The sequence below is a fragment of the Megalobrama amblycephala genome, linkage group LG4, assembly GCF_018812025.1.
Source record: "Megalobrama amblycephala isolate DHTTF-2021 linkage group LG4, ASM1881202v1, whole genome shotgun sequence".
Taxonomy (NCBI): domain Eukaryota; kingdom Metazoa; phylum Chordata; class Actinopteri; order Cypriniformes; family Xenocyprididae; genus Megalobrama; species Megalobrama amblycephala.
In genome coordinates this window covers 14,321,113-14,344,519 of record NC_063047.1, presented here as the reverse complement: position 1 = coordinate 14,344,519, position 23,407 = coordinate 14,321,113, and the positions used below count along the sequence as shown (strand labels likewise).

The following is a 23,407-nucleotide window of genomic DNA, read 5'->3' as shown; positions in this document are numbered from 1 at the left end:
TATATATATATATATATATATATATATATACACACACACACACATTTAAGGTACTATGGACCTTTAGGGGTAAATAAGACACAGATCTAACATTTGTAAGTATTATTAATTTGCAATTTATTTTTAACCACATGTCTGTTTGTCTTTTGAAAAAGTTTTGCAGTCTTTATTAGAATCAGTGTATGAATCATTGAAAGAGGAACTGAAAGGGACAGGAGTCAGATTTCTGAGGAAAAAAAATGACTTCAGTTTATGACACAAATGCAACACATCATGGAGAAGCTGTCTTTAAAAAGTAACAGTGTAACACTGTTTGCACACTATGATGTCATAGTATGACATGAATTATTTAATTAATTATGTCATTAATTCATATGAATTATGAATGCATTTCTTCATTTTAGTTAAGGTGTGTGTGAGTAATGGCGAACTTTTATAGTCTTATTATGTTGAATATGAGTAAGAATAAAAATGGGCCGCACTGGACGAGGATGGGAATAATGGCACTGACCTAAAGAATGGACAATGAGACTATTGTCCCACTGGAGACAGCACTGTGCCAGTGTATGAGAAGTTTGCAGGAAAGCTGTGGTCTGCTGACACATTTTTTTGCACCACCAGTGCTACTTTCACTAAAAGAGGCTGACTAACAGGTGGTTTGAAAAATTCCTTACCTGTCAGTCAAATTACTCAGCTGTCTAATTAATCTGGTGCAGAGATGTGTGAACACATTCAATACCTCGTCTGTATGACACCTGTGTGCTGTATGACCCCTGCAATGCATATAGTCATATAGGTAACAACATTTAGTTCCAGTCTATGAATTTGAAAGGCTATGCAACCTTCTAGCAGCCGCTTGTTTGTGTTTGCATGTTCCAGACAGTCTATCAGTCATAAATTTCGAGGATTTTTCAGGGACTTTCTTCAGGTTACATCGTCACATCAGTAGGTGGCGACTATGCGGCCTTCAAGTGCTATTGGAATGATCATAAATACTAGTTTCCTATTGGACATGAACACCCTCTTAAGTCGTATTTACTGGTAAACTCTGAGATAATGCTGCCTTCACATGTTATCAGAAGTTCCTATGTGGTGTAAACCTTAAAGGTGGCTGAGGGGAGAACGATTCTTTATTAGTTTTTGAACAGCTACATCACTTTCTTGTTGTTAAAATAGTGCATATTTACATGATTAACAATTTGAAGCATAGCCTACTGTATGTAAAAATAGCATGTATATGACCAAAATTACAGAATCATAAGCAAGCTGACTATAGACCTTATTTTCCAGAGAAACAAGCGCGCCGCCATCTTTATAAAATTGTCTTTGAACTTCCGTTTTGCGGTAGCTCTGTACATTTCTATGGTATCGCTGTCAAAGAATAATTAGTTGGTTAAGTGGATTTAGGTGTTGTAGAGTTAATGAAAGTTATCATGAGCATTGTTCTGTTTAAAGCAGATGTCTTAACAAATGTCAGTAGATCGGGAAGATTTTAAAACAAGCAGTTCATTCATAAATGTAATATCGCTGTTGAAATACAAACCGGAAGTCAAAAGACAACGAGCGCAACGCTGAAAAGGGGCGGGGCTACATAAGGTCTATATAGATGGCGCAGTGAATGTTTATGGGTGTCAACGAATGGGACGCTATATTTTATTCAACATGAAATATCTTACATACATTTAGGCTTTCATAAGATTTCCCCAAGAAATAGGCAAAAATGAACCTGGTGTCCTCCATGATTTCTATTCTTTCTGACAACAAAGCATTCGACAAGCTCGTAAACTTCAGAAGTGGAAAGTAGGAAATTTCAGAGCTGTTCTCGGACTCAGAAATATGCGTTTCTATGGCAACACTATCAACACCAAAATGAATCTGCAATGGTCAGGTGGTACAGCGGTCACATGGTACAAGTCGGCTATGTGAGAAGAGTAGTAGGCTATGACCGAATTCACTGTGTAAAAATACCCTGGATAACCTGCTGCTACTGGCGAGGTTCTGAATTTCTATGGGAAAGGTATGTAGAACTTTTTGTAAACAGTTAACATGTAGGCTAATTAATTATTCAAAATTACCTACTAAGAAGCTGTCTTTGAAGGCTGCAACCTCCAGAGGGCACAACCTCTGGAATGAGAACGGAATGGAAAAAACGTAAGGCCTAGAGCCCCCCCCCCCTTTTTTTCCCCCCAAAAATTTGAACTTTTATTTTTTTTATCTTGAGCACTGCATGTTTAGAGTTTAAAGTGTGTGTGTGTCTGCACGATTGCTGGAAGTGTAGCCTACAACTGTGTGTATAAAAAAAAAAAATGTGTGTGTATAAAAGTTCACTTGAAAATCTAACATATTGGAAGGAGAAAAAGAAAGAGTGAGTGGATTAAAAGAACATAAAGCAGTAACAAAAAGAAGGAACTGAACACCAGCACACCAGGTGAAAAAGAGCCAAACAGGATATAGTGACCATGGCATGATTGTTCAAGCTTTTCTCTTAGTGCCCACACCTTTATTCATTCAGTTTGGGTCTCACCAGCTCTAGACGGCACGCCCACAGTCGCTTCACTGACAGATTTATGCCAAAAATCAAAAGTCTGGCTCTGCGAGTCTTAACCAGCATTTGTTCGAGGTGTTGCTTACCTTATAGTGTTATTAGGAAGAGAACGCTTTCGTTCTAGACTACCCAGAAATGAGAACTACTTCTAAAGTTTCAGTCTTTTAAATCTATTTGTTTGAACCTTAAATCCAGTCTTTTTTACCTGCTGTGACCCATGAATTTGTCCATTCAAGCATCATACATGAGTTCACATTTCCCCCTTTTGAGGAATTACAAACACTACATGATGGAATGCTAATACAGGGCTGCAAACTGAGTAGATCTCCGATCTACTATTTTCTCCCCCTTACATGCAGTGAACCTGAAACATTTGTCCAATCTGTTATCAATGTCATTCCAGAAAGAAGTCTGTTGTTTTCACTATAAGATTGAGTTATGTTAAATAAAATTATATTAAAATGTAATAAGAGAGAAAAAAAAAGTAAAAATAAAAATAAAAAAATGAAACATTGATGAATCATTCACATTACTTGTATTTACAAAATTGATTGGAAGAAATTTCATTTCATGGTGACTTTAACAATATGAGTGCAGGTGTAATAAGGATGTGGATGTCACTATCAGTTCTAACATATTGCTGTGTGTGTGTGTGAGAAAGTGTGAAATATTTAGCCGAAATAGGCAGTCTGAGACTGGAAATGCTTGCTTGAATGTGGATATTTTAAGTCTAATGGTTGCTAATGAACAAAAAAAAAGCACCATATGCAAGAATGTTCCCTCTTGAACAACCCTAAACAACATGAAGACATTTTCTCAAACTACAGTGCCGATGAAACAAACCCAGTCTTTCTTCTCACTCTCTCACAAACACATTCAGATATAAACAGTGTTCTGATCTCAGGCATTTCTGCCACGCAAGCACTGTGACTGATTTCTGGGGTGAGATCTGTGGTCAATCTTTCTGACGCCTTGTTGCTTTACTCTGATACTATAATAAGTGACTAGACTGTTGCAAAATGCTGCAAGAGATTAATGCCGCATGTTCCTGCCATCAAAGAATTTATGAGTAAGACCAAAATGCTTAGCTTTGATATCACATGTGTTATTCCAAGACAGCAGTCCAGCATGGAAATATGGAAAGTTATCTTGCAGCTAACTTTCCAACTTGTGTGCTTGCCATGTGTTGACCATGGCAGCCTCATATGCGAGTCACTCTGGACGTCTGAGCTTAATGCCTTACACGTAAATGTTGGAAGTTACTTGGTGGAATAAGCATTTTCTCTCCTAAACTAATTGGAATTTTCACTCCCAGAGGACAACAAACAAATAAATAACTTAAATTTGGCTCAACAATAAGGCACTGGTTGCTCAAAACAGAGGACTGCTTCAAATTATCAGGCATATTGACATTTTTTTCTCAGTTGTGGGTGAGAAGGGGGCAGCTGGAGACTGTTTATTCCCAGAGAGGAGCTAGATCATAGGGTCAGCCGACAGGAAGAGTCCCTGCTTAGGAGCCCACACCGGAAGAGTCCGTTCCTCTTCCAGCTGTGGTTGCCTAGTTGCTGTTCAGATTTGTTTGTGTTCATTTTTTAATATGTTTGGACTCCTTTGACATCTGTCTTACTCCCTGGCAGTGGCCATGGAAAAAAAGCCTTTCTTTCTCGTTCTCCAGACATTTTCCTCTCTAGCGCTCTGATTCACGACTTTCCCATGTTTCTTAGGATTGTTACCAATCGGTCTGGCTCGTTGTGTGATGGATTGCTTAGTTGTGTGCTGACTAAGAGAAAAAGCATAAATGTTTGCTTAGGGGAGTTCCATGACAACTTTGTTGACTATATATAAATAATAATAAAAAAAATCTTGTTTCCATAAATGAAACTAATTATGTAACAAATACTCTTAAAGTGACTCACATCAGCAGTTTTGCAGCTGTTAAACATCAAATGGAAAACACCATTTTTGTTTTGTCACTGTGGAGGAGGGAAGAACAGGAAGTGAGTAGGGGGACTCCACCTGGAATATCAAGGTCTTTTCCGTCCTCCACAAGGGCATGCAAACTCAAATCTGTCTGAAATGAGTCCATCTGCTGCAATGACAGTGATCTGACAATTTTTAATACCATTCAGTGCTTTAAAAATGGAAATCATACATGCATCAGATATTTCCTACTACTGTCTAATTGTCTTCTAAAAGTTGCTTTAAATGAAAACATGACATTAACATAATATAATTTTTAAAGGGATAGTATACCTGAATATTAATCACAAAATCATTTACTCACTCTCATGTCGTCCCAAACCTGTATGAATTCTGGGGAACACAAAAGAAGATATTTTGAAGAATGTTGGTAACTAAACAGTTCTGGATAAAACAAACAAACAAACAAACAATAATTTCTTAAAATATCCTCTTTTATGTACCACAGAAGAAACTCATACACTGGTAAAAAAAAAAAAAAAGAATTGTTGGTTTAATTTAAAAAAAAGTAAGTTACCTGGTTGCCTTAAAATTTTGAGTTCAATGAAATTAAAAATTTGAGTTAATACAATGGAGATTGGTTTAATCAACAGAAACTCAAAATACTATTTTATCTGAACCACTTTAATTATTTAAGTTGATTTGACAGTGGAAAAAATGTTGTGATAAATCATGAAAATATTTTTTTTTACAGTGTACAGGTTTGAAACAACATGAGGGTGAGAAAATTATATAGAATAGAATTTTAGAATATAAATTTTTCTGAATTTAAATTTTCAGGTGAACTATCCAATAATTGAATTATTCTTAGTAGTATGTTTAGCATGTTTTTGAGCAGTATAAGCTGTGCATATGAGTCAAGTTCACAGAAGATGACCTTTGCCTGACGTTGTAAATGTCTCTCGTGATTTAGCTTTCTAAATTTAGACATAAACTTGATGATTATTCATGGGTGTTTGGAAAGATGGACCGCACACCTGCATTCTGAGAGAGACTTTATGTGGATTCCTCTACTAGTGCTCTCTCTCTCTCTCTGTCTCTCACTCTGTCTATCCCAGCTGTGGTGGTACTATGTAATTCTGTCCTCCAGAACTTAAGAACATTCAGTAAGAGACATGAGTGAGCAGCAGAGACAAACAAACAGCGAGAGCTGGACTGTAGACGGTCAACCAAAGGCTCAAAGGCGTAAAAACAGGACATAGCACAGAGACTGCCAGTAAACAAGGACATGCAGCAACAGAGCAGGTCTTTCTTGGGCTAAAAAAGATGGTGAGTGGGCTAGATATTGCTTATGGGTTCTTAAGATCTTGGTATTTGTTGTTTCTACAAACTATAAATAAGTTTCTCTTGTTGATTTTACTGCTGCATTGATTTTTGGCAGCTATGACTCAAGAAATGTGTAGTAAATGTTTCACTATATCAGTGTATATTGCTTAGTATTTATCAGATTTATGCTGAGAGCATGAGTGCTTAATGTAAGTAACTCAAAATAACTTAAATCTATTATATATTCCATATAATCAAAATATTTAGAATATACATAAATGTAATTTATTAGTATATATTTTATAAAATTAAAATTCTATATTTTAATATTAGAATATATTATCATTTTAATTTATCTGTTGTATATAATTAACTTTTGCCTGTGTTGGTTGTGACTTTCTTATAAAAGATAATTTAAATCTCAGTATGTTTTTTTTTTTTTTTCTCACATGATTAACAAGTTTACATTTTTTGGTTTCTGTTTCCCAGATTCACCTACTGTTCATGCTACATTTAGCTGTACTGTTATATTAGCTGTATGTTCCTGCTGTGGTTTCCTTACTTCTCCCATAACTCTAACATACTGCTATAGGCTATGTGTGTGTGTGTGTGTGTATGTGTAGCCTGTATGATTATAACCCCTGTAAGAGGAGCTTTGTGGTTTGTGCAATGTGGTTGAGTCTATTTTCTGCTGCAGAGGGCAGGACACAGTGGCATAACTGCAGACTTAATGACACGTTTCAGAGGCAAGCCACTTACCGGCATGAAAAACTTAAGTTGAACTGATATTGAGTGTATATTTGTGTGTATGATTTATGTTTATTTGTGTGCAGGTATATTTGAATCAAGACAAAATTATTTATGTGTATTAATGTCAGTGTCTCTGTATTGTCCAGTTGAGTGTGTGTATGATGGTGAGAGCGGAGACCATATTCAGTATAGTGACAGAGGCTTTCTGTTCTCTCTCCCCTCTGTGTCACACACTGGACGTGATTGTGAGAGGCGGCCTGCAGCACTTGCCAGCTGCACTTGCAAACATGACATCAGGAATGAAAGGGAGAGAGAGGTTAGCTAGGGGAAGGAGGAAAAGAGGAAGTTTGGTTTTGTACCAGCTGTTGAGTTAAAGACTATAAATGTCCATCATCGTCCTATTCTATATGCAGGCACTGTACCTAACCTGTCTTCGCTTGTTTGGAGAAGCAAAGCGTCTCATTCCAGTCGTTTCCCTGACTGGACATGCCAGCAGAGGAAAGAGTTTTCCTTGCCTTAATCTCACACTGTTTTGACTTTCAAACCATTCTACATTGTAGGATGTCCTCTCATGACTCATGGAAACAGTTGAATCATGGGTAATGGCAGAACAAGGTAATCTGTTCTGGCTCAGTCTATAACCTTTTTTGAATATTGGTCTTTGGTGTAAGTTGTTTTTTGTTGATGTTAAGAAAAAATGTAACTAATATGTTAATAGTTTTGTATTAGAATTAATATGGAAAATATCAGACTGTAAATGCTCAATGGAGCTTAGCTAAGCTACAGACTACTCTAGAATACTGAGTTTGAAAGCTTACAATTAGAACATGTGATTCTGACCCAGAAGATTAATTTGTTCTAAATCTGAATCACTTGTTCTGATTATAAACAGCTGAATCAAATATTAATCAATAAAACAGTGTTGTGAAGTTGCATGATTTTAAGAATAATGATGCTACCACCTCGCACATCCCACATCAACTAATAGCTTTGCTACTTTTACTGACTTTACTGTTCTTCTTCACTGATCCTCAATTTGCCATTATGTACACAGATACACACATATGGAGAATGCTGGGTCTGTTTTTAATGTTTTGGTGTGCCAGACCATAAATGTTGAGTGTAGTTAGCTAAGCTACTAAATAATCTATTGCTAAGCTAAAATGAAATTAGCTAAACTAAGCTAAAAGCTTCTTCTTGGGTAAAACTGATTCAAACCCAAAAGAGTCATTCCAAATCACTCAGTGTTTTTAAAGTATTGTCTGTTGGCTGTTTAGAATCAGAAAAAGCTTATTCTCACTTTGAATAAATGACTCTTTTGAATTTGAGTCACTTGCTCTGATTGTAAATAGCTGAACCACTACTTAATCAATAAAATAGCATGGCAAAGTGACATGATTTTAAGTGCCACTACCACCTTGCTACTGAGAAATGTAGCTTAACTAATAGCTACGCTACTTTTAGTGATGTTATTAACGACCATAACATTGAATGAATGTTATATTAATGTTACTAGAAGAGCGCTTGTTCATAACTTTGAGGGAATCTTGCTAGAATGTTAGCCAAAGTAAACTTTCCCTATTATAGCTGAAACTCCCCTTGACTGATTCTCGATGGCCATTATTTACACAGACACACACACACAGAACCTGATGTTCAGTTTGTCTTGCGGCTCTGTTTCTCTGTGATTTCCAGTGTGTTTTGTCTGAGAGACAGTGGCATGAGTCAGGGATGTAGAAGAGAGGGAAGGAGGGAGAGGGGCATTTCAGGTTAGGGATGTTCCAAAATGACTGATCTGCAGTGATGTGTGTACTGACCTGAGGTCTACTCTAGTTTGTTCACGCTAATGTGCCTGTGTCTGTACCACAGATAATTGGCTGCATCTGTTCACTCTGAGTCTGGGTGTGTGTTTGTGTTTGTGTGTGAGATGAGTCACACTGACTCATGCTGTGTATTTCTACTAAGATGCAGACTACAGTCTGTTCACGACAGTTGGTTAATCATAGTATGCATTTGTAGGATCATTGCATCATTGTATTTTGTCTACAAAAAGTGTTTGATCATTCACTGTTAGGCTTAAAGACACAAGTCTTAAGTGTTGTAACCTTGCCAGATCTACATATCTATCTTAATAGTCTGTTTATAAATACTACAAACATGTTTTGATTATGACTCAGTCCACTCACATTTATTTAGACTAAACTTCAGTCATTCAGCAAAGAATTTTTGGACTAGCTGATTTTAAAAATCTTGCTGTTTATCTCTGTATTTCCATCAGGATCTTAACAAATGTCATGAAGTGATTGATAACTCCATAGACATGGACAGCATAAATCGGAACTTTCCAGAACATGGCCGTCAGACTCACCAGGTCTTACAGGTGAGTGTCGAGCTGTGAGCTGTGTATATATACACATACATTCACAATACTGTTCTAAGGTTTTGGGTCTGTATATTGCAGTCTTTCCTCAATCGCTTAGGCACATTTTTCTTAACATTCTCTAAACTGTAAGTGCAATTGTCATAACTGTTTACTGAAACATAAGAACTCTATTGCATGTCTGCAAAATGTAACTCATCCAAAACATTTACTTCATGCATCAAAACCTAGTTGTTGTTTCAGTAAATTGGCCAATGCCATCAAAATACAAAGATGTTTAGATGTTTTTTCACCATGGAAATATTTGTTATATACAAATTTGTTTTTTCTACTTTTTTTGTTGACTGCTTTCTATACAAGAATGCCAGTTTTGTCTTTTGTGTGGTTTGCATTGAGCTTTTTAGATAGATTTCAACAGTAGATAAAAATTTACTTGTAAAAGTCAACACTGTAGTGCACAAAAAGAGTGTTTAGGTTTTGCTTAAATCAATAAGAAATTCAAATCTGATGTGAACAAATAACTAATTAAGAATGCTGAACTTATTGTTTTAAGAAAAAAAAATTATCAATCATGTGAGAACTGAGCCAAAGCAATTAAGAAAAACTGTCAAATGTAATTTATTCCCGTTAATGCAAAGCTGAATTTTCAGCAGCCATTATTCCAATCTTCAGTGTCATATGATCCTTCAGAAATCATTCTAATTTGGTTTGGTGCTTAAATAACATTTCTTATTTTTATCAATGTTGAAAAAGATTGTGCTGCATAATATATTTTTTTTTTTGTGGAATTCTTTTTTAATGAATTGAAAAAGAACTGAATTTATTTTAAATAAAAAATCTTGTAACATTATAAATGTCTTTACTGAAACTTCCAATAAAAGTTATTCAAGGATTAATTAATTATTATTATTTTTAAATCTAACTGCAAACTTTTGAATAGGGGTTTGTATAATGCATTTACTTTTGTTTTATTTCTTTTTACTTGTGATTTTTACTTCTTGCTTAATCGTCATTAAAATCTTTTAAAAACAGAAAGGTTTCTTTTGTAATTTCTTTCTTTTAAAATTATCTGTGGAGGAAAAACAACAAAGAATTCTGCAAAACTCCTAGGTATTGTCACCTAAAAGTGGAGTCTGCTCCAGAGGAAGTAGAAAATAAGAGGTGAACTGTTCCCTAATTATATGGTTAATCTTCATCACTGTTGATCCGAGAGGCTGAGTCCAGCCTTTCTGTCTGCATTTAATCTTAATCAAACACTGCACTGTATTCCACCAATCAAACATTACAGGCTCTCAAAAACATCAAACCTAAGTTAGTTCTTTGCACCTGTTAAAACTTCACTAGTATGATTACAGACACACACACACACACACACACACACACACACACACACACAAAGAGAGAGAAACACAAACAACTGAGCTCTGTGTAGAAAAAATGTCAGAGGACAATGGAAACTGTGTAGCAGCTTTATATGCAGCCCTATTATCAGGAGATGACAGGATAAGATATGAAAGCTAAAACAAACTACAGTGACATTTAATTACTTTTGAAAGAATTTATACATTGTTATTAGAAGCCTAATGTTCAGTTTTAAAGGTTATTTCTATGAACGCTAGCACTAGACTCTGAAAAGATGACATCTGAAGACACTTTAAATACGTGTTAAAGCTTTATTTAACTGTAGCAAATGGTATGAAAGATAGAGGGGTGAAGTCCATTCATACCAGGGCTAGGTGGGACGGAAAAACAACCCAGGATATAAGCCTGTCTATCACAATCACAACCCATGTAATGTAATGTAATTCCCCACTATATGTACAAACCGATTCCAAAAAAGTTGGGACACTGTACAAATTGTGAATAAAAAAGGAATGCAATAATTTACAAATCTCATGAACTTATATTTTATTCACAATAGAATATAGATAACATATCAAATGTTGAAAGTGAGACATTTTGAAATGTCATGCCAAATATTGGCTCATTTTGGATTTCACGAGAGCTTATTAGGTCAATTGGCAACATGATTGGGTGGCAGTGTCTCTAAGAAGTCAAGATGGGCAGAGGATTACCAATTCCCCCAATGCTGCGGCGAAAAATAGTGGAGCAATATCAGAAAGGCGTTTCTCAGAGAAAAATTGCAAAGAGTTTGAAGTTATCATCATCTACAGTGCATAATATCATCCAAAGATTCAGAGAATCTGGAACAATCTCTGTGCGTAAGGGTCAAGGCCGGAAAACCATACTGGATGCCCGTGATCTTCGGGCCCTTAGACGGCACTGCATCACATACAGGAATGCTACTGTAATGGAAATCACAACATGGACTCAGGAATACTTCCAGAAAACATTGTCGGTGAACACAATCCACCGTGCCATTCGCCGCTGCCAGCTAAAACTCTATAGGTCAAAAAAGAAGCCATATCTAAACATGATCCAGAAGCGCAGGCGTTTTCTCTGGGCCAAGGCTCATTTAAAATGGACTGTGGCAAAGTGGAAAACTATTCTGTGGTCAGACGAATCAAAATTTGAAGTTCATTTTGGAAAACTGGGATGCCATGTCATCCAGACTAAAGAGGACAAGGACAACCCAAGTTGTTATCAGCGCTCAGTTCAGAAGCCTGCATCTCTGATGGTATGGGGTTGCATGAGTGCGTGTGGCATGGGCAGCTTACACATCTGGAAAGGCACCATCAATGCTGAAAGGTATATCCAAGTTCTAGAACAACATATGCTCCCATCCAGACTTCGTCTCTTTCAGGGAAGACCTTGCATTTTCCAGCATGCCAAACCACATACTGCATCAATTACAACATCATGGCTGCATAGAAGAAGGATCCAGGTACTGAAATGGCCAGCCTGCAGTCCAGATCTTTCACCCATAGAAAACATTTGGCGCATCATAAAGAGGTAGATGCGACAAAGAAGACCTAAGACAGTTGAGCAACTAGAAGCCTGTATTAGACAAGAATGGGACAACATTCCTATTCCTAAACTTGAGCAACTTGTCACCTCAGTCCCCAGACATTTGCAGACTGTTATAAAAAGAAGAGGGGATGCCACACAGTGGTAAACATGGCCTTGTCCCAACTTTTTTGAGATGTGTTGATGCCATGAAATTTAAAATCAACTTATTTTTCCCTTAAAATTATACATTTTCTCAGTTTAAACATTTGATATGTCATCTGTGTTGTATTCTGAATAAAATATTGAAATTTGAAACTTCCACATCATTGCATTCTGTTTTTATTCACAATTTGTACAGTGTCCCAACTTTTTTGGAATTGAGTTTGTATCATCACATATGCATTCAATGCAACTTTTGGATGTTACTGTATTTTGATATCTGAAATAGCTGTTTTTACATAATTTAAATTAGGCCAGTGATGTTATGTTTTTTTCAAAAAGAAAATAAACTTCTAACTTTTTCAAAATCTGTATATATTAATTTTGTATATAACTATGTTTTAGAAAGGCCCACTGCATATTCCCTATGGCCAGTCCATTTAGAGTTTTACATCCCAGATGGGGAAAAGAGACTGATGTGAAATTTCCAAACCCTACCAGCCACTGGCTGCTCTTCAGTTTCTTTCTAAAATACACTGTTTAAAAAATGAAAGGAACACTTTGAAAACACATCAGATCTCAATGGGGAAAAATATCATGCTGGATTTCTATACTGATATGAACTAGGTAATGTGTTTGGAATGAAAGGATGCTACATCGTTTGATGGAAATGAAAATTATCACCCTACAGAGGACTGAATTCAAAGACACCCCGAAAATCAAAGTGAAAAAATTATGCAGCAGGCTAGTCCATTTTGCTGAAATTTCATTGCAGCAACTCAAAATGGTACTCAGTAGTTTGTATGGCCCCCACGTGCTTGTATGCATGCCTGACAACATCAGGGCATGCTCCTAATGAGACGACGGATGGTGTCCTGGGGTATTTCCTCCCAGATCTGGACCAGGGCATCACTGAGCTCATGGACAGGCTGAGGTTCAACCTGGCGGCGTCGGATGGACAGAAACATAATGTCCCAGAGGTGTTCTATTGGATTTAGGTCAGGTGAGCGTGGATGCCATTCAATGGCAGACCTGCCAACATGTACGCATTTTGCGTACCAAGTACGCATTTTGACATCAAAGTACGCTGGTACGATTTGTCACTCTATACTACGCAAAAACCCGGTGACTCCTCTGTGCACGCATACTCAAATCCAGCAAAAGAAAGAGTTCGACCAATCATAGCGCTGGGTTAATTTCCCCAAATAGCAAGCGGGGATGACTGACAAATGCATACGGCCTATCATTTAAAAAAGAGACTGCAAATCAACAGCAACACAAAATCCCGCTCGATCCTCCTTCCGCTCCCGCCGTCTGACACTGACTGAATTCTCAAGCGAGGACAGCAGTCACGGTACTTCTGACTCCTTAAGGTAAACGGGTATACAATGCTCAAGTAATGTTGAACAACAAATCTAAATAAAATTGAAATCGCTATATGGTTTAGTGATTATGAAAATGTTGTGATGTGTGACTGACAAGCGCGAGTCTGGAGAAACAGGCGTTTATTTATTTATTCTGTGTTCAGAAACGTATAGCCTACATGTGTTGCGTTATTGTGTTAATACTAACTAAACTACCTAACTGTGTTACATAGCCTACTTATTTTGTATGAAAACTAGCACTTATGCATTTAAAAGTACCGCTGATCAGAGCTGCGCGAGCTCTCTCTCATACACAAACGCGCGCGCGAGGCCGCGAGCACAGAGGAAAATCATTGTAAAATGAAAATTGACGTTCTAGGTTTAAACTTTGTTCTTCCTTGTGTTATTTTTTTGTCAGAAAACATTTTTAATTATCCACCGGACGCTTTAGTTGACAACCCCCGGCCCTCGTTATATGTCGGGCTAACTTCTAACGTTACTTGACATTCTTGAATAGGCCTACTCGATGCGTTTTGCTCTTATTGGTCATTTCTATTCATTGTCAGCTGTTTTCTATAAATATGTTTGTATTGGCTAACCTTTAATCGGCGAATGTTTGTCTTGTTCAAAGACAGCTCGTTACAAATAGAAACCTTTTTTTTCTGTGGGATTTAGTATCATATTTGGATATTGGAATAATAAATTAAGTATTTTAAATGAATCACATGTAAACTCAATGTTTACTGTTTTCTAAGGGTTTCTTAATCTTAGACCTGTATAGACCTAAACCTGTATAAAAGACTGTCAGGTTAGTTGTATGTAAATATAGCCTACTTGAAATTGCAAACCAAATTTTTTAGTCCATATTAAATATATGCGATTCACTTGTGGTTGTCAGTTTGTATAAGCACACATTATGCAATGCAATATAAATCATGAATTAAAAAAAATGCTTTTGAGCAGGTGTAGTGAAATTTTTAATTGTGTTATATTATAAAACTTTAACAGTCAAAATTAGATTAACAAAGATGGGTGGGTGTGTCTGCTTTGTGTATAGTATTCTCAAAAATGTAAAAAAAAAAAAAAAAATGACCTCCCCCAAAAAAAAAACGTGCCCCGTCCCGTCACACTGGTACTCGAAAAAAATTTCCAAGGTTGGCAGGTCTGCAATGGTATTAATTCCTTCATCCTCCAGGAACTGCCTGCATATTCTCGCCACATGAAGCTACATTGTCGTGCACCAGGAGGAACTCAGGACCCACTGCACCAGTGTAGGGTCTGGCAATGAGTCCGAGGATTTTATCCCGATACCTAATGGCAGTCAGCATGCCATTGTCTAGCCTGTTGTCTAGAGGTCTGTGCGTCCCTCCATGGATATGCCTCCCTAGATCATCACTGACCCACCACCAAACCGGTCATGCTGAACGATGTTACAGGCAGCATAACGTTCTCCACAGCTTCTCCAGACCCTTTCACGTCTGTCACATGCTCAGGGTGAACCTGCTCTCATCTGTGAAAAGCACAGGGCACCAGTGGCAAACTTGCTAATTCTGGTGTTCAATGGCAAATGCCAATCAAGCTCCATGGTGCTGAGCAGTGAGCACAGGATGTCGGGCCCTCAGGCCACCCTCATGAAGTCTATTTCTGATTGTTTGGTCAGAGACATTCACACCAGTGGCCTGCTGGAGGTCATTTTGCAGGGCTCTGGCAGTGCTCATCCTGTTCCTCCTTGCACAAAGGAGCAGATACCGGTCCTGCTGATGGGTTAAGGACCTTCTACGGCCCTGTCCAGCTCTCCTAGAGTAACTACCTGTCTCCTGGAATCTCCTCCATGCTCTTGAGACTGTGCTGGGAGACACAGCAAACCTTTTGGCAATGGCACATATTGATGTGCCATCCTGGAGGAGTTGGACTGCCTGTGCAACCTCTCTAGGGTCCAGGTATCGCGTCATGCTACCAATAGTGACACTTACCCTAGCCAAATGCAAAACTAGTGAAAAACAATCAGAAAAGATGAGTAGGGAAAAAAATGTCAGTGGCCTCCACCTGTAAAACCATTCCTGTTTTGGGGGTTGTCTCATTGTTGTCCATCTAGTGCACCTGTTGTTAATTTCATTAACACCAAAGCAGCTGAAACTGATTAACAACTTCCTGTGGTACTTAACTGACCAGATCAATATCCAGGAGTTTGACTGACTTGATGCTGTTCTCTGATTAAAAAGTGTTCCTTTAATTTTTTTGTGTGCATCATAGCCTGTGTGATTTCTGACATCATCTAAAGACACAAAATAAATGAAATATGCTATTTCCCTATATTATGCTATTTTGTACCATTTGCTTCAATGCAATTCAGTGCCTCATCACTCTCTCAAGCATCAAAGTGTGATTTACCAAGCAAATAATCCCCATGCTGCCCTTTAAACCTCCATCTGTGACATGCTGAGGCCAAATACGTTCCTCCTTTGGTCATTTATCAGTCTGATCCCTTGTCTTTCATCTAACAGCTAAATCCTGTTAGCCTGCATGGTGGTACCTGATGGAGCTAAACCCATTTAGCCTAGTTAGCCTCTTACCCTGCTGCTGCAGTCCAATTGGTCCTAACTCAATTACACTAATCTTGTTTGGGGAACCCTGAGCAGTTGTCCAAAAAGTACAGGTCACTTTAATGGTGATCAAAGGCTGTAAAAAATGATCCATTGTTAAAAAGTTTACTGTTGTATTGTCCGCATATTTCCACAGAGCACACCGCTGGACCTGATTGAAACAGGCAAGACTCTCAAAGTTCAGGCAGAACGGCCCCATCTTGTCAGCTTGGGAAGTGGCCGTCTGAGTACGGCTATAACTCTGCTGCCCCTGCCAGAGGGTAAGTTCAGTCATCTTATAAAGTAACTGAATATAAAACACACCCTCATGAAGTATCCCAGTAGATTCTATCTGCTAAATTAGATGCAAACATGGTCGTTTGACCAAGGATGTGGTTTGCTGTGGAATTTGTGTTTAGTGGCAATGCTTCTTTCAAATTCTGAGACCTAATTATATGATCACACAGACAGAGGGGATGCCAACTGAAAAACTGGGGACTCCAAATTAAGATCAGTATTTGTGTTTTTGTGCGGTGATGGGTAAGTTCATGAGAGAGGACAAATCTCACTGCACTGTCCTCATAGCTTGGCTATGCTTCAACTCATGAAGAATGACAAATAGAGGACTTTTCATCCCCTGACATTGAGGAAGAATGAGAGCAAGCATTCAAGTATAAATCCCAGAGGAAGTCGATGTAGTACACTATTCATCAGTGAATCATTTTAAAGGGGATTGAAAACACCAGTTTCCTGTGCTCATGACAGACAGATAGATAGACAGACAGACAGACAGATTTTTTTTTTTTTTTGAAGAGTATTCTGGTTTCAGCTGTTTCTTGTATATTGCATTTACGATGGTAGTGGCTTTAGAACAAGAGACAGAATTATGAGGCTATATGACCTGACTTTGGCAGCCCCCTGTTGTTTCACACTGTGTGACTGAGCTTGTATGAGAGCATGCACATTTGTCTAAGGGAATGTGTATGACTGCTCGAAAAAGCCTTTTCTGAAAGAATGAATTATGTTCATCTTCAATCTAACATGCAGCATACACCCACTCCTGTCACTTTTTTCTTACCACGTCTGCTCTCACAATAGGCTTGGGTTATGGCTCTTTTTACTCACATCTGCTTCATAGACACTTCAAATGAAATAACTCAGACAGGGTTGGGCATTGGAGTTGGGGGGGTTATGTTCCCTTCTTGTTAAAGAAGGGAACATAAATCAGTGTCCTTTTGTTGCAAGCATTTCATATGCATTATTGCAACATTTCTTTTTCTAATTCCTGAAACTATTTAAAGTGGGTACAGCAATGTAGCAATAATCAGTATTTAATGCACTGAATCTCCATCACATGTTGCAGGGAAGACTACACTCGGCCATGGGAACACAGACATTAATATTCAGGGTCCAGGTGTCACTGCTCAGCATTGCTACATTGAAAATGTGGGGGGAGTCATCACCCTGTACCCCTGTGGAAATCAGTGCTCATTGGATGGTTTAGCAGTTACCAAACCAGTCAGACTCACACAAGGTAAGCAATGTTTTTTCTTTTTAAGTTGCTCTCAAACTCATTCACCTGGTTTTAGTTCCATTTGTTGATTAGGTTACAAAATTAGCTTTACTTTTAATATGGAATTTAAAAATTGAAAAATCCACTTCATAGTCTGATAAGGAGAACTGCATCTGATTATACATACACATTTATTTATGTATGTATGTATGCATGAAAAAAGCAACATTGTGTCCAGCTGAAGGTTTCTTAATGTAAGAATTTCTTTTGGATTTCCATTTTCAACTGGTTGCCTTGAACTCTTTTGACAGTTATTCAAGAGATTCACATCAATAACATACATTTCTAAATACCATTCCACCCATCAAGAGACTTAGTCATCCAGTGGATTATGTCTCCGGTGGACATGTTTCTGCTATTATCAGACTGAATGGTCTACTTGATTCTAATGTTAGAAGTCGTCATACTAAATGAGAAGGCCTTTGCTTGAATTCAGAACACTGTGAATCTTCTATATAATGCAATAGCTGACTCTGCATCAGATATTTACCATTTCTAGCACAGATAAGATTGCATTTTTAAGACAAATATAACTGTGTAACCACTTTGTGTTAGTAATGATAAGTGTCTGTTTGAATATCCCTTAAAAAACCTGACCATACACTACTCTTTGGAGCTATTTCAGGCTGTCCACTTTGGAATCACATCAGTGTGTATTTGTGTTACACTAGGCCAGGAAATTGCACCATGATAATGATGAAGGCTTGTTTGAACTTCCATTTGAAGAACTTGACCTTGCCCTACTCTGTTTGGCTATTTCAGGCACTCTTGAATCACATTTCTTTGTATTAGTTCTGTACATTGGGGAAGTGTGATTCTACAGAAAAATGTGATATTTTGTTGATTTGGATTCTCAGAATTCTCAATAAGTTTCATGTTATTTATCATCTTATGTTAATCTTAATAGCTGTTCTATTAAACAAATATGTAGCCTATTAAGTTAACGTATTTCAAGCTTATGGGAACACCTGACCTAAGCATTTCTTTTTGACATTTAACTAAGAGTAGCCTAATTTATTATTACCAGTTCGACCGTTGGTGATCAAGGGATAGTGATCATGTTGATCTGGATAAGCTCATTTGCAGTCCGCCCCCCTGCTCGCGATCTGTGCATGACAATAACTTGAGACAGCCGGCGCGAGGACAGCTGTCCAACGTGCCACCCATGCGACTTCGATACATTTGTCTTAATGAAGCGTCCTGAACAGACTTAATGACTGTAAAGTAAAATAACTAAATTTAATCAAAATTTCGAGTTGCATTAAAAGCAACTTGTAGCGTTTGAACATTGGTGAGGTTCAGAGTTTAGCCAGAGGAGGAAAGTATATCTTAAATTCTCCGGATACCGGACACTTTGTTGTATTAACTGCTTCTCCGTTCTCTTGTCCATTTTCTTTTGGCTGGCGATGACAGTCGGGCAGGTGACAGCTGTGCTGTTTTGTGTTGTATTAGGAGTCAGTGAGTGGACGCGCTGTCGTAGCGCTTGACATTTGCATCACAAAAGCTGCGGACAGACACACGCGCTCGGTGCTCTTTACTCCGCGCGACGTGCGAGAGCTCCTCCACACAAACCGTTTCTCAGCGTTTCCAATCGATTGGATATAAGTTTGAGTTTGTTTCCCAAACCTGGTAGGTGAAATTGCTTTATCTTCAATATTTTACTAATTATTCGCTTGTTACGCTGTAGAGTTGCTGCTGCTTTGTAGCCTATTTCAAAGACAGCGTAGGCTACTATTGATTAACCAGCGAACACCGTTTATTAATCCCTTTGTGTTCGATGTGTATGATTAAAGATGACAGGTCTTTAGAACTAAGTGATTTTTTTTTTTTATCAGGTCAGACATCTAAACTATAGCTGACTGAGTTAAATATAGTATAGCCAAACTTTACAGTAGCCTTTGCCAGTATCGTGACATACCTACGCATTAACTTTAATTTTTTCAGTCAGTAATGTATGTAGCCTAGTAAGTAGAGAAATAACTGAAAAATTATTTAATGTTCTCCACACGCTTCTGCTTAAAAAAACAGACTATTATTCATGCTTTCGTGCACTTTCTGAGAACGCTCTCAAAACGCATCAAAACTACGTCTGTCTTTTTATGTGACTTATAATAGTGATAATAAAACAGCACTGCAGTATAAATTCTCTAATTTATCTCTCTCTATATATTATCTATCTTTCCTTTCTCCTTGATTACTACAAAACCCTTTTCTGACCTCATTATGCCCAGCCTGACCCTGATCTGATGCCCTCTTGTGCCATATGTCTGATTGTTTAGTCTTTTAGTTGTGTAGAGGTTATAGTCTGTCATTAGTGCTTTGACCTAATTCAGTGTGTCTTTACCACAGTTTTAGAAAGTGTACAAACTGAATATTTTATGTATTTATATTTACTTATTTCTCTGAGTGAATACTCAGTTTGGACCGTAACCACCATATTAAGATATTGACATGACCACCACTATTAAGGTTTGTTGTTGATTCTTAAAATATTACAGTCTGTTCTTTCTTAAATATGTGGCTACATATTGTTTTGGGTCACGTATGTGCCCATATGTGGAAAAAATATATGGAAACACACTGTAAGTTCAGCTTTGACATCATAGTAGGGAAAGCTATTTAATAAAGAAAAGACTGACAGTTCAGAAACAGTGATATAGGTACAGAGGTGAGCCAGTGTTGAAAAGAGGGTCTGCATTTTCTGTTGAATATAGGCATGGCATTAAGTGGAGCCCATGTCCGTGTTGCATGTCATATCCTGTCTGATACTGTACTGTAAGTCAGCAATGAGTCATACTGATCTTATATTCTCTCTCTGCTTTCTGTGCCAATGTTCATTATGAAATGGAAGTCTGGGTCATAATTCACTGGCATTTTGACAGACGCTGCATTGATCCCTCTGCCCCATTAATCACAGCAATTTCATAAGGGCAGAGGACAAAGTAATATGAGTGTATAGGAGGTATATGTGCATTTCCTACGAATAGACAAACTCAGTTTAATCTTTTTGTTTGAACTCCTATGATATGGCAAGATAAGCCATGAAGTGAGTTCCAATAAAGCGTGTAAATAGGACATGGATCCAGGCCAGAAAAACACTGTGTGTGTGACTTGTACTGATTGCTTTTTGTTTGGCTTTACTATGTTTCATCCACACCCCTGTTTTGTTTCATTCAGATGCTCTAGATTACCTTGAAAGAATAAAGTCAGATTTATGAAGATATTATTACAACTTTAGCAGTTGGAAGTATAAGATGCTTCTGCTCCATTCAGGGTTGTTAGTAATGGGGCTGGCATCTCCACATAATAATAGGTCACAGAAAATATCTGCTGACTTATAAACACTAAATTTCACAAATATCTGTCTTTCTAGTGGAGATGTAGTCAAATTCTAGATGTAGTCTTGAATTCAGTGTGATTTTATTTATTTATTTATTTTTTAATATTATTGTCGACTTGAATAAACCCAATTACTTTAGAAGTGTTATCATAAAGAACTTTTCTGATTATATAACACCAATGCTTCTTTTTTCTCAGGGTGTATGCTGTGTTTTGGTCAGTCATCCTTTTTCCGCTTTAACCACCCAGAGGAGGCCCTAAGAATGAAGAGTTTGATGCCAGGTGGAAGCCCTGGATTTACCAGTACCTACAAGAACCACTCAGGTATAAGCAGAAACAAAATTACACCGACCTAAAATCTAGTAGTATAAGAACTGCTCTGGATACTGTGCTGTGGGGAGTTAAAGTTGCTAAAGGCCCTCAGAAAAAGAGAGAGAGAGAGCTACATTTGCAAATAATGGTGCACGTTCCATTGATTTAATTACTAAACGTTATAGCACAGAGAGGCATTGTACCCTAGATAATTCTAACAAGTTCCAGACACTGCTCAGGTGACACAAATCTGCCTAAAATAACTTGGCCTAATCCTGCCTCTAATATCCATGTTATTGGAGAAAACTCCAACTGTACCATTGCCCATTTTAAACACTGCTCTCACTCATTCAACACTCACTAATTTCAAATAGTCAAGAAACCAGGAAGTGAGATCCTTGGAGGAGCATTCACTTCTTTGAAAAGAATGGGAATTTAAATTGCCACAGGCACTCTGTCAACTGCTGGAAAGCCCCTGTTGAGAGACCATGGCTTTGACCCTGTTAGTTTTAAATCCTTGAACACCAAACTGGACATTTAAAGGAACATGACCCAATAACAGTGATGAATATCACATTGTTGTGAGGCCAGTGTGGGGGCGTAACTGCCTGGTGCATCATTGTTTATCTCAGTGACCCTAAAGGTCTTTCATTCAGTACTGTAAAAAAGACACACACACAAAAAAAACCACACACACATTGAAATGGCCTGATGTAAGAATACTGGTCTATACTTGGGAAATTAACTGCAATAATTTATTGCACATTTTTATAAAAATTAAAATACATTATACTTCAAGCTGCTGTCCGTAACTTTTTTTTAAAAAATAAAAAAAAAATTAAAAGTTAAAAATGATCCAAAATCAAGTATATAACCAGCCAGTATTCAAAACTATCTCCTTACCTTAGCCCGATTCACAACAGTAAGCTTGTAATAATGTTTTCTAATTCAAATGGTACTGCTGGGTTTCCGCGGAAAAAATTCGAGCATGCAGCTGTTCATCTTTGCGTCATTACACCATGTCTGTATACGTAAAGAAGAAGTCCTAGGTAGTAAGCTATATGGCATGTAGAGGATGCTGCAGGTGATGGATCATTTATAGCCTTTTCTCACAGCAGCTGCAATAATTAAACTTGACATTTTGATAGCGGTTTGTAATCCAGAAAGGTCCAAATGACAGTCATCAGTGACAACTGGAGATTCAGCCATAGTCAAAAGCAAAAGACTTCAGATCGCAGAGTGGCTACAGAAATTGAAATCTACAGGTAACGCATATACACGCTAAATACACATAGTCACGCAATGCTGATGTTGTTTACATGAACAATTTGAGAACAAAGTATAACAATAATAACAGTTTGACGTCATCCGAGCAATTGTTAGATTTAATCACCATTGGTAGCTCAATTTATTGTAATGCTTTTTTCTCAGTTGGTCAGAGCAAAAGTGGCAGACATGTTACTTACTTGTTCAGATGACATTTTCAGGGGAAATTCTTATTTTGGTCATACTTCCAAGATGCGGAATCTGTGATTCCGAAGTACAGTATCCATACCGGTGTGGTGACAGACAGCAAACATTAGATTCATCGGCGGTGAGGCACAACCCACGTAAAGATGATAATTCCATAAATAACTGCAATTGCAGGTTTCAAACAGAGATGGCGACAAACAGGACAAAACTTACGGACTGCAGCTTTAATAACATGGAACGCGATTACAATTATTAGGCAGTGTTCTGAAGTTTCACATGCTTATAAAATCCATCTTATTTTCAGGTTTTACTTGATTCATTAATATTTAAATTTTAAAATAGTTTATTTCTTATCAATTCTTAGCCACTTTCATCACTGGATTAAAAAAATAGCATCTTTGGATGGCCTCTCAATAAAGCAAATTTGCGGTGCAACTTCTGCTCTGACTGCTAGACACAGTAGAAGTATATTACCTCAAATATCTCAAGAACTACACGTATGATTGGTGAAATTACAGCGACAAACATTTCAAAATATAAGGACATGTGTCCTTAAAAGGGTCACTTCTCTTATGTGAGGTGAGCACATGTTCTACCCACTGTGCTATGGCTCTAAAATAACGTGTTTATTGTATGGTTAGTGCACCGGTGGCCCTGGCTCCAAAGAGTGAACAGAAGCGTTCAGCTGGTCTAGAGTGCGCAGAATGAGTCATGCCCTGTCTGCTCTGACCTTTGGGCCGAGGGTGGGATTCTTGCCATCCGCAGTCTGTAGGC

The 23,407-nt window shown here is 37.7% G+C and overlaps 1 protein-coding gene across 14 annotated transcripts in view; it reads left to right on the top strand.

The window, feature by feature from the left end:
* The window catches only part of phldb1a (pleckstrin homology-like domain, family B, member 1a), a 57,814-nt gene that overhangs the window by 2,759 nt on the left and 31,648 nt on the right, over window positions 1–23,407 (top strand). For 11 of the 14 annotated variants that reach the window (XM_048187731.1, XM_048187740.1, XM_048187732.1 and 8 more), the window contains 4 exons: window positions 8,820–8,921; window positions 16,094–16,217; window positions 17,300–17,470; window positions 21,047–21,172. In XM_048187731.1, coding sequence (XP_048043688.1) covers window positions 8,820–8,921; window positions 16,094–16,217; window positions 17,300–17,470; window positions 21,047–21,172 — 523 coding nt within the window. Of the gene's footprint in view, window positions 1–1,580; window positions 2,018–5,438; window positions 5,795–8,819; window positions 8,922–16,093; window positions 16,218–17,299; window positions 17,471–18,320; window positions 19,139–21,046; window positions 21,173–23,407 lie in introns of those variants that run through there. The other 3 variants (XM_048187733.1, XM_048187734.1, XM_048187744.1) reach the window with 3 other exon arrangements.